At 40.4% G+C, this 11,831-nt stretch overlaps 1 protein-coding gene across 4 annotated transcripts in view; it reads right to left on the minus strand.

The window, feature by feature from the left end:
* The window catches only part of SLC25A26 (solute carrier family 25 member 26), an 83,405-nt gene extending 73,950 nt beyond the window's left edge, over positions 1 to 9,455 (minus strand). For all 4 annotated transcript variants that reach the window (XM_085590327.1, XM_021551006.4, XM_021551013.4 and 1 more), the window contains exons 1-3: positions 9,354 to 9,455; positions 4,815 to 4,971; positions 3,161 to 3,270 (exon numbers count right to left, since the gene is read on the minus strand). In XM_085590327.1, the coding sequence (XP_085446453.1) occupies positions 3,161 to 3,270; positions 4,815 to 4,971; positions 9,354 to 9,386 (300 nt within the window). In that variant the 5' untranslated portion in view covers positions 9,387 to 9,455. The remainder of the gene's footprint in view (positions 1 to 3,160; positions 3,271 to 4,814; positions 4,972 to 9,353) is intronic.
* Between the last annotated feature and the right edge of the window lie 2,376 nt (positions 9,456 to 11,831).

Genomic DNA, 11,831 nt, shown 5'->3' on the forward strand with positions numbered 1-11,831 from the left:
GGGAATGGGCTGTTGTCAGCTCCCTTCTCTGGAATGTGAGCCAAACAACTTTATTCTCATCTCCATGGAAAAGGGATGTAAAATTATCTGTGCTGAATCCAAATTAGCTGTGCTGAATTCGGCACTCCTGAGTGAAACCTCATTGGTCAAACAGGAACAATCTTAAACTTGTCCCATAAAATCACATTTGCAGGAGCTTGGTGGGAGAGGCTCAGAGGGGGAACTTCTATGCAGGAAAGTTGCTTGTAATTAATATACACACTCATATTAAACTGACATTAAAAAATCTGTACAGTTAACTCTGGGCCTGCAAGACACACCTGGTTACTACTGAAAATAGGCACTAGGAGCTTAAAAATGCTGCTCCTTCTCAGAGTTACTTGTACCACCTTAGAATATTAAAAGTAAAATTCCAGAACATCTGGTTTTCCTTTCCACTCCCTATGATATCATGTTTTCCAAGCACATTTGGCAGCTCACTCTAAAGATACAGGCAGACTAAACATACAGGGCAAAGCAGAGTCAAGATGAAAAATTCCAAAGTCCTGGATGCAGTAAGTGTGTTTTCTATCTCCAGATTTCAGTTACACAAGTGGTATAATAAGGGCTTTTCCCCCATTGAAAACTCATGTATCCTTCAACCTTCTCCTTCCTTGATGAGATGATACAACATGTATCTGCCCTCTAGAGTTTTGGATGTGCTTTTGTAAGCAGTTTTTAATATATCATGGGATAGTTAGAGTCTCTATACAGCGAGATTCAGTTGTAGGAAGAAATAATTATGCTTAGCAGTGTCAGATTGTGCATGTACTTTATCTCACTCTGGGAGATGAGATTAACTTTCTATATTCCTCCTGCCTAAAAGGAAAAAAAAAAAAACAAACCAACAAACACTGCTACTACTCCTGCCTTTTTATTGCTTGGCTTTGTCTCTCCCAGCCTGGAACTGGAAAAATGGACCAAACCAGTTCCTGGGGACTGTTTCTCCTGTAAATTTCCACAGCCTGTAAACAATACAGAAAAGTGGCTGTTTTAAAAAACTAGAAGTTCCCATTTGACCAATTTCTCACATGTATTCTATCATATCTTGAAGCAACATTTTTATCTCTTCCTCTTTACCTATTTTATTATTTTTAACAGATCACATTCAAAACACAAATCAGTCAGCACACACACGTTTAAGATTTGCACAAACTCACATTTTATTGATGCACAAGAAGGTATCTGACTCATTTATACTCACCAGTGAAGGAACAGCAAACCTAGAAATGCATCAACACTTTCTTGCTCTAAATTTTAATTTCTCTGTTTTGTAAAAAAACAGTGTGGAAATGCAAAGATATGCATTAAGAATCCTAATATGACAGTCTTTAGCTTAATGCTTCACATTTAAAAGCAATTTAAATCATGAAGTATAAAATGGAAAAAAGTACATATTATCAAAAAAATTACTGACAAAATAATAGTCCCAGTGGTTATGCCCTGATTGAAACTTAATGACTAATCAATAAAACTGTAATTATAACTTTCTCTCTGATGCAATCTGGACTAGTTTATATATTTCTGTTGCTCAACTAACACTTCACATAAAACATATATGAGAAGGTCTTGCTTTGTGGTATTTTATTACAGATTTGTTGTAGCAAATCTCTAAATATCTATCTCTAAATATCAAGTATCAGTTATTTTAGAGCTTAGTTCTCTCCTCACACCCATCACTCCAAGAGGAGAAGTAAAGCTATCAAAAACAGGAAAATGGGGTGGAAAATGGCTGTTACAGCATTGTAATTCTCACACCATAAAGCCACTCTGCCATTTCAGTGCCTACCATTACACATTTCTCTGGCCTCAGAGCAGCCAGAGCACGTGAGACAGCCCTGAGCAGCTCATTTACCTGTGCTCCACCACCTCTACCAGCCCCAACACAAATCCAGCAAGTGCCTGAGCTGTAAAGGTCACAGACCAGCACAGGGAACAAATGGCAACAGGTTCTGTTGGAAAGAGTCATCTGTAGCCAACTGGGCTTTGGCTACTGCAGATTCAATTACTGGGTTGCAATTTTCTCACAGGATTCTCACAGGCACAGGGAGTGTACCATGAATAAACTATTCCACAAAGAAGAGACTTTTTCTTCTGGTGGATTTTATTGCAAAGTGTTGGCACCTCTTGATGAGCCTCATTGCCATTTTGCTTGATTCTGCAACAGCACTTGAGAAGCTCAAAACACCTCCTGGATCTGCTGTTCCAAGACACATCAGGCAAACAAGGAGTTTTAGGGCTGTGCATTGGTGGTAAACAACCTCATGCTGATTTTTAATAGCCTTTAGAGAATCTTCATGGAAATAAGTTCTGTGCATGGCCTTAAGTTAGAAGTTACAACCTGATGGCACAGGCTCTAACCAAGCTCAGAAAGAATCCACCTGAGGCAGCAACACAAAGAAATCCCACCCAGTCCTACCTCTATCACCTCCTATCTACCCCTACCAGAGTGGTTATAGGTGCTGCACTCATCTGTCTTCATGTAGTTGGTATGTTAAATTAAGTTTCCTGGCTAAATCTCATTCAATCTAATCAGTAACATTTTCCACAGAAGAATATTACTTGGATGTCAAAGCTGATTCCACAGAGAGCAGGGAGAGCTGAGCTGCTTCCCATGGGGAATAGCCAGGCTGTGCTGCTGTAGTAGTGAGGCACCTGGTGTTCAGCTGAATAAATGGCATCTCCACTCTCCTGGTGGCTTAGCTAAGCTAAGCCCCCACAGGAAAGAAAATTAAAAAGTCAGTTAATAAAAGCAGACAGTTGAACCACAAACACAACAGATTTTTCTGCACCATGCCATCAGCTAAGCTTAAGTTACAAAAGAGCCAGAAAAGACTGTTTGTTTTCCATACAGCCCATTTCCTTACCTCAAACCTGTAGAGACAATCTGCAGCCCATTTTATCAGTGCTGTGCCAAAACCAGGAGAGCAGAGGTGGCCAGGGCTGGCAGGAAGAGCATGGGGTGTTTAGAGCTCAACACCCAGCCCCAGACACTGTGCCAACAGTGACAAACCAGGCTGCTGTAAGAACTGTCACAAGATATGACACCAAACCCGAGTTTCCACAACTGAATGGCTTCCTCCCCTCCCCTGGACACACAATAGATGAATTTCCTTCTTACCACTTCCCCAAGGGAGGCAGCCACCATGTGTGTTGCAGGGGCCAAGTAAGAGGAAGATCCATGGGGCAGCATGGATTTCACATTCTCATAGGTGATAAAAAAAGCAGCAGCTGAAATTCAAGAATACATGCAATCATTGCACTGTTCCACCACCACTGGGCTGTAATATTTTTACATCAAAATAGTACAACAGTATCAACAGAATCTGTGAGAAAATCCCTTCAGAAGTTTACGTTTCTGGCTACCCTGGCAAACCTCCCATTAATATTGAAGGTCTCAGGACTCCAGGCCACATTTAGTAGTGACCTACAGAAAGATTTAATTAGCTGTGGATGTCCAGCACACTTTGAAAAACTGGTATCTTCCATATCCATAGATAGAAGGGCTGTCTCTTGGTTGAATTGAATGAATGGTCCTTTTCTTGAGGAGGGGAGGAAGGGAAAAATAAACAAATCAGTTGATTATTGAAAAGAAAAACAACCCCAAAAAGCCTAAATTGATAATACATAAATTGATTCTGTTATCCTTCAATGTGCAAAACTGTTTCAGTAGCAGTTAATTAGTAACTTCTTCCTAACTATTGTCAGTTAAATATTTTGAATTTAGCTCCATAAAATTTTTTTCAAGCTTCTAAAGGATTTGTAAAAGTTCTGTGCAGTGAACAAGAAATGCACAAAACTAAACTGAGCACAGCAACTTGAGCTGTGTTTATTCACTGCAACCGTCAACTACAAAGGCACTTACACCTTAAGGGTTATTCCTTTTCCTAAAGATAATTTCAGTTCTCAGTCATACGTTGGAAAGATAAAACTACAGTGCAGATTTTGGAGATGTAAATACTGAAAAAAATGACATGTCTTGCGGGGGAACAGATTTTAATTGTAGAGAAGGGCCATGTGAATTGCCTTCTGCTAATCAAAAGATGCTTATCACCTCAAAAGGAGATAACAGAGCAGCCAAGATAAAGAACTGAATTTTTTTATATCACCTTATGAAGGACATCAAACATCTGAAGGTGTCAGTGGATTTGTCAGCAAAGTTCTCCTAACATTTACATCCGACAGCACAGATTGCTCTTTTTTCATCCCTACCTACAAAGACAAAATGGACAAAGGCATCAGGAATTTCAGATGCCTTTTCTCTGCAGGGACTAAAAGTATCTACTTTTGTAAAGCCTTAGTTTCAAAAGTATTCTGATATCTTTACAATTTAAGCAGTTGCTGTTTCAGGGAGATGAGCAGAGCATCTCCAGGGCAATTAACTCAAACACCTGCAGTGCTCAAGCACTTTGAAGTTCCATTCATTTCCAGTGCCAAGAAAGAGTGGGTCATGACACTAGGGTCCAGGAGAAGCAAGACTCAAGCCCTCCTCAGCACCCAGAAATGCTTCAGTGTGCTCCTGTAAGTAAGGACAGGCTTATATCCAGGAATGCTTCCAAGGAATTAGAGTTGCTTTTCAGAGCAAACCTGCAGCAGCCTTCACTCCAGTCTTGCTCAAGCTTGCTCAATGCTGAAATTCTAGAAAGTGCTCTTCACAGCTGGACATGGACTTACAGAATCCAACATCCATTGGAGAGGAAGTCACAGAGACAAATGTCCTATGTGACATAAATTACTAACTAAAGAAGACAAAGTATCATCCAAAGAAAATTTACCATTTGGAAAGGATCCTATTGCAGTGGAAGGAACGCCAGCATAGATGCCACGAAAACCACCAGCTTTCCTAAATCCTTGAGGACTCTGAAGTCTTGTTTTTACAGTATCCAGGGGAAAAAGGATCAAGTCAACACACACACCAGCAACTCCACCAGCCTACAAGACAAAACCATGGAGAAAAGTGCATTAATATTCCCACATAAGTGGTGCTTGGGTGAGTAACTGAGGCATGTGCAAGCCAAAGCACTGCTGACTGTATCCTCCCTGAGGTCAGTTTATAAAATTATTGCCTTACAACTCAACAGCTTCCACAGCTGTAACAAGGAGGGTTCAACAAAAGAAAGTAATAGATATTACAACTTCTAAACCATTTTTAAGGCATTCTCAAAACAATATCAGTGTTTTAAATAGTCCAAACAAAGCAATACAACACTTCCCCATTCCACAGAAAAGCCAGACAGTGGATGTCACTTATGAAGAGACAGCAGAAAATGACCAACACCTCCAGCAGCTGTCTGATTAAATCAGGAAAAGACTGGAGCAATTCTGCTCCCCACCTTAGGCATCTCTAGAAAGCACATTCTCATTTTTCCAGCAAACATCTTCATTCAAAGTGCTCACATTCCCTCATTGCCTTTGTCAAACAAAGCCTAAAGTAAACTTTTCTTTTTTTATTTTTATAAAAGCCTATAGAAAGAAAAAAAAATGGTCAAATAATTGAAAGGTATAGATTGGAAGAGACCTTAAAGATCTAGTTCCAGCCCCCTGTCATGGCAGGGACACCTTCCAGTATCCCAGGTTGCTCCAAGCCCTGTCCAACCTGGCCTTGAACACTTCCAGAGATGGGGCAGCCACAGCTTCTCTTGGTAACCTGTGCCAGGGCCTCACCACCCCCTGAGTAAATAGTTTTTCTCTAATATCTAATCTAAACCTACTCTCTGTTAGTTTGAAGACATTCCCCGTTGTCCTGTCACCAGGTGCTCTCTCCAACTTTCTTGTAGGCTCCCTTAAGGTACTGGAAATCATATTAAATAAAGGAGTTTTCAAAGTCATAAAGAAAAGGGGAAGGATTTTATCCAAAGAAATCATAAAACAAAACCCTAAAAAATTGATTCAACTAGGGCTCAATCTTTTTCCATTGTCTGTACTTCTAGATGACTGGGCTTTTTGGTTTTTTTTTAATTACCCCATAACATGGCTGATTGCAGAAAATAATTATTTTGCAAAAACATGAGGAAAAGGTTGAAATAAACAGAAAAACTGATTAAAAATCCACCATCAATAGCTAAATTAATCCATTATGAGACATTATTCAGAAAACACAGTTTGAAGCCTACCTTATATAGATGAGCACCCAAAAAACAACTGCACATATTTTTAACTCTGCCTGAAAACAAATCACATGTGTGTTACTCTGATATTTTTTTTCAGGGTAACAGAGGATTCAGAGAGGTGTTCACTATCTACCACTAAAGGTTTAATCAATAAGTTAATTACTCTTTTAATCTAGTTGGCTATTTTGAATGCATTGATTCTTCTTCACTCTTTTTCATCAAAATCCTTATCTGCTCAAAATAGCGTTGATCAGATTAAATCAGATTAAATCTGGCCATCTGTTAAATCATGAATCAAAAGTTACTAATTGCTTCTTTAAGTTCTCAAAGTTCTGTATCTTAAACGTCATTTAAATTCATGAGGTAGCTAACAGAGCACCTGCCAGTGGGTGACAATAGCTGTGTGTTTGCAGCAACTGCAGAAAAGAGAAATGGCTTTTGGTTCATAAGGCACCTAGGACACAATTCCTCCCCAGCTGCAGTAATCAGGGTTATCAAAAGAACCTTCACCAGGAGCTGGAGGAGGATCAGACCTCACAGGGCTCTGCAGCTTCCTCACAAGGGAAGTGGAGGAGCAGCTCCAAGCTCTGCTCTCTGATCAGGGACAGGACCCAGGAACAGCTGGAGCTGTGCCAGGGGAGGTTGGGGTGGGGATCAGGGCAAGGTTCTACCCCAGAGGGTGCTGGCACTGCCCAGGGAATGGGCACGGTCCCAAGGCTTCCAGAGCTCCAGGAGAGTTTGGGCAATGCTCCTGGGCACAGGCTGGGATTGTTGGTATGTCCTGGGCAGGGCCAGGAGCAGGAATGGATGGATGATCCTTGTGGGTCCCTTCCAGCCCAGGATATTCAATGACCCTATAAACTCCATCACAATGATCAAGCAAAACCAGCACATGGAACCACGACCCCAGTGCTCACTTCCATCTGCCTCAGAGCACTGGGGGCAGGCAGCTGAACTCTCCTCTCCTGCAGCTTTCCCCACACCAGCCCAAGGCACCACATCCCTGATTTTCCACACAGAACCCACAGCGAGCACTGGGTGTTTCCAAGGGAGTCCCCAGCTGTGGTTACTGGGCTTCACCCCCTTGCTGAGACCACAGCTGGAAAAGCAGATTTTAGGGTGGGATGCTTCCCAGACAGGGTCAGGGGCTCCCCGTGACTGCTGAAGCCACAAACTGTGGCCACCCCTCAGCTCAGCTCACCACCCTGTATTGCTCAGGCAGGCCATTGGCAAAACGTTGAATATATAAAATTTTTACTATGAAAGATTGTTCTTTAATGTTAAAGCCTTGTAACTTTCAAGCCTGATCAACAACAAAGGAGATTTAATTGTTGAAACAGAGGAACCAACAGGCTCTCTGTGATGCCTGTGAAAAATTAATATTTTATGGTTGGCTTTTTGCAAATATTACAATGAATATTATATGTGTAATGTTAGAAAGTTATGCTGTATTAATTCTCTGAAGTAGTGTGTTAAATATATTTTTAGGTTATAACATGATGTTAAAATAGAAACTATGTTATGTAAGATACTTTTTAACTAGCTCAAGAAAGAGGTGACATAATCAAGAAACTCTTTGCACAGAGATAACAGTGAAAGGGCACATAAAGAGTTACGGCCTCCTTACTGGAAAAGACATTCTTCCACCTTCTCTCTGTCTTTATGGAACCACCAGGATTAAGGGGAAGAAGTTGACAAAAACCAGAAAAATTCTTAATTTGCAAGGAATTTATGCATTATGTATGAGGTATACAAATATGCAACAGCCTATTGCTTTTAAGGGTTATTCCTTTGTTCAAGGCATGTTTTTGGCAGCTTAGTGCCCAAAAACACCCAGACATCTGTAATTCTTTGCTTTTTATTGTCTTGTAACTGTCCTAACTCTAAATTTTTATTACTCTGTCTTACTATTTTTATAACCATTTTATTATTAATAAACTTTTAAAAATTCTAAAACCAAGTGACTGGCGTTTTTCACTATGTCCATGTGTTAGAAAGCCAAAATACTTGTCAGTAGAATTGCTGAAGTTCAGGGCTGCATATGTTTCAATCATGTCAGACCTAGAGGGAGAGTAAGAAACACTGGGAAGAAGGATGCACCACTGATGGCTGACACAAAGGATGCAGAATTTAATTTATGGGCCATGAGGACATTTGGCAAAGCCCCAGAGAAAAGGAAGAAATTCATACAGGCAGTCCTCAGAATCAGCTCCCACTGGGGAAAAGGTAATTCCAGCAGGGAAACATCACAGCTGCCAACCAAGGAAACCCAGCAGCCAAAAGGATGAGAAAGACTGAGCCTGCAAATTAATTACCATGGCAAGCCACAGAATCATTAACCAACAGAAGATACAAAACTAATTAATAAGAAAACCTGTGCAACGTGTAACCAATGAACATTAATGCTTTTATTGAGTAAAGGGCAGAAATAGTAACAACTTTTGGTGGTGGCACGGCTGGATTTTTGTGGATTTGTGAGCCAGCGACCTTTTCTGCACAAAGAAAAAATAGATATACATTTATATAATATATATATATATATATATAGTATGTATTATACATATTATAGATAATATATATAGTATACATTATACATATACTATTTATATAGTTATATATGTTATATATGTAATATATTATATATAGTATTAGATATTATATATTATATGATATATTTCATATATCATATTATACATATTATCTATCACATATTACATATATCATATATTATACATATTTTATATTATATATTTTATATATAATATATCATATATATAATACATAGTATATAGAAAAATGTATATATTCTTAATATATATACACATATATAAGATATATATGTGCATATATACATAAAAATAAATACGTGTATATATAAAAATATATATGTATCAATGTATAGATGTATATATACACAATATAAATATGTATATTTTATAAATATATAACATATATATAATATATATAGGTATAAATATATATATATATAGTGTGTGGATATATATATATAGTGTGTGTGTGTGTATATATATATATATATATATATATATATATATATATATATATATATAGTGTGTATATATATATATATATATAAAATATACATACATATAATTTTTATTCCCTAAAAATACCTCTACTCCGTTTGCGGACCGGGCTCTTGCACACCGGGTAAAACGACATATTTTGGGCCCGCTCACTCACCGCCAAGGCCGCCCAGGAGTCCCGGGGCTCCATGCCGGGCTCAGCGGGGCCGCGCCGCGCCCGCCCCACGCCCGCTCCTGGCCGCAGCCATATTGCCGCCCCGGCCCGCGGTCACGTGGGCGCGGCCGCGCCGGCGCGGGGCCCGGCGCATGCGCACAGCGAGCAGCAATTAGCGCCGAGCCGTTAATTAATCAATTCATTTAATTAGTTAGTCCGTGCTCGGTGGCGGTTTGCCGCGCAACGCCGGCACAGCCGCATTCGGGTCTTCCTGCAGCCCCTGAGGTGCATGGGATCTGTTTGCAAAGCAGTTTTTTCATGTGCCCTGGAAAAAAAAAATAATAATTCTGAGGGAAAAAGAGTCATGGAATCCTGAGGGAAAAGCAGTCCTGAAATCCTGAAGGAAAAAACCTGAGGGAAAAAGAGTCCTGAAATCCAGAGGGGGGAAAAAAGTAATGAAATCCAGAGGGGGAAAAAAAGTAATGAAATCCTGAGGGGAAAAAGAGTCCTGAAATCCTGAGGGGGAAAAAAAAGTAATGAAGTCCTGAGGGAAAAAGAGTCCTGAAATCCTGAGGGGAAAATTGCTGAAATCCTGAGGGAAAAAGAGTTCTGAAATCCTGAAATTGAGTTTTTCCTCAGTTGATGTTGATGCCTTCGAGCTGAATTTTCTGTGTCCAGGATGAATTTTCTGCCTTTTGTGTAACTGATGACGTCAGATAACTTCTACAATAAAAGTTTGTGTTTCCGGCTTTGCGTAAGATCATGTTACACAAATAAATGTGCATGAGGCAGGAGGAGAATATATCTCAGGTGGCTTCATGAAATTTTATTATATAATAGATGTAACATTTTACCCCTTGGAGTGCTCCATTTGTGGGAGCTTCCACCTTGCGCTCTGTGGGGAATAAAGAATATTTCCTTTAGAAACTCAAGTTTTTATGTGTTTAGAGAGCTCCTAAAATGTACCCATGGTCTGCAGCACAGAGCCTGGTGTGCTGGTTCTCACACCATCCATGGGGTGTTCCCCCAGGGATGTTCCAACCAGGAATATTCAGGAATTCCAACCAGGAATGAACAGCCAGGACACTTCACAGCAAAAGCAATAATCCCTCCTGGCCAGGGGCATCACTGCTGCCTCTTCCCAAGAGCTCTGCTGGCTCTCCTGCCATGGAAAATGCCATTTTTCACCCGCATCCCAAACCCTTTCGCATTTTGTGTTCGTGTCCCACTGGCTCTCCCCCTTTCTACAAAAGGCATCCAATTAATCAGAGGTTCCAAAAGTTGCAGAGAGGATTTTGGCACAGAGCCCTCACGCAATCCTCACCCAGCAGGAAACCACACTTGGAATTACTGGAAATGTGATTCTAGAGGAGGAAGAAAGGCTGAATGTTGGAGAGCACTTCAGTGTGTGCAGAACCAGAAAATTCAGGAAGGCTCCAATTCCAAGATTTCCTTGGCTGCAAGCACGTCTCTTGGGATGAGTTTTGGATGTGGAGTTTTGGAGTTTTGGATGCTTGAGAATCTGATGATGCCTCACATCCAGCTCAGCTCCTTTCCATCAGGCTGCTTAGGGTGTTTGCAGGTGGCAAGCACTGTGCAGACCTGAGTTGTAACATCTGCCACAGCAAGCACCCTGACTGGCATGAAAGTGACACTGCCAGCTCCAGCAAATTCTCCTTCAACCCTGTGATTTCTTTTCTGAGCTGCCTCAGTCCCCAGAGACAGGTGATGGTAGAGCAGCCTTCATCTTATTTGATCTTCATTTTAATTTTGAGTGAAAAGCTCAAAGCTCTACAGGCAAAACTATAAAGAACACAAGCTTGTTGCATTTCTCAGCCTCCTTGGGTTTTTAAGGCAGCTCCTTAGTTTTCTGTCTCTAACTCACAATTTTTATGGTAGTCTGGTGAGTTATCACTACTTGAGTTTGGGCTGTATTGTGCTTATTAAGAAACACTTGCTTGTTTCATACCAGGATTGATAAACAAGTGGTGTCCTTTGGCACCTGTCCCCAGTATGGATGTCTGACCACCTGAAGTCTAAGGCAGGCCAGTTTGCAGTCCTAGGAATTAATCCCTGAAAACTCCCATGGCACAGGGGTTAGAACTAGATATTTAAAGTCTCTTCCAACCCAAACTATTCTGTGACTCTACAAAATCTTTGTTCCTGGTTTCTGGAAGAAGCAGCCACAGTTCCATATTCCAGCTGTAATATAGGGATGATTGCACTGTGAGCAGTTATTACAGTAACACCCATCAGAACACCTGGCTTTCTGAAAGAACCCTGCTATTTACACAGAAACAAAAATAATCTTAAGTCTACCATTTCCAGATGGTTTTCTGTTGAGTGGCTAAATAAACTCAAAAGCTGAAAGTTCCTCACTTTCCAGGTCCATGTCTGTCATTAAATAAAGCACATTGGAGCCATATTAAGGGAAAAAATCAGACATCTGCACTAAATGAAGCGGGCTTTTGGACTCACTGC

This window comes from Lonchura striata, chromosome 12, assembly GCF_050655825.1.
Source record: "Lonchura striata isolate lonStrDom1 chromosome 12, ASM5065582v1, whole genome shotgun sequence".
Taxonomy (NCBI): Eukaryota; Metazoa; Chordata; class Aves; order Passeriformes; family Estrildidae; genus Lonchura; species Lonchura striata.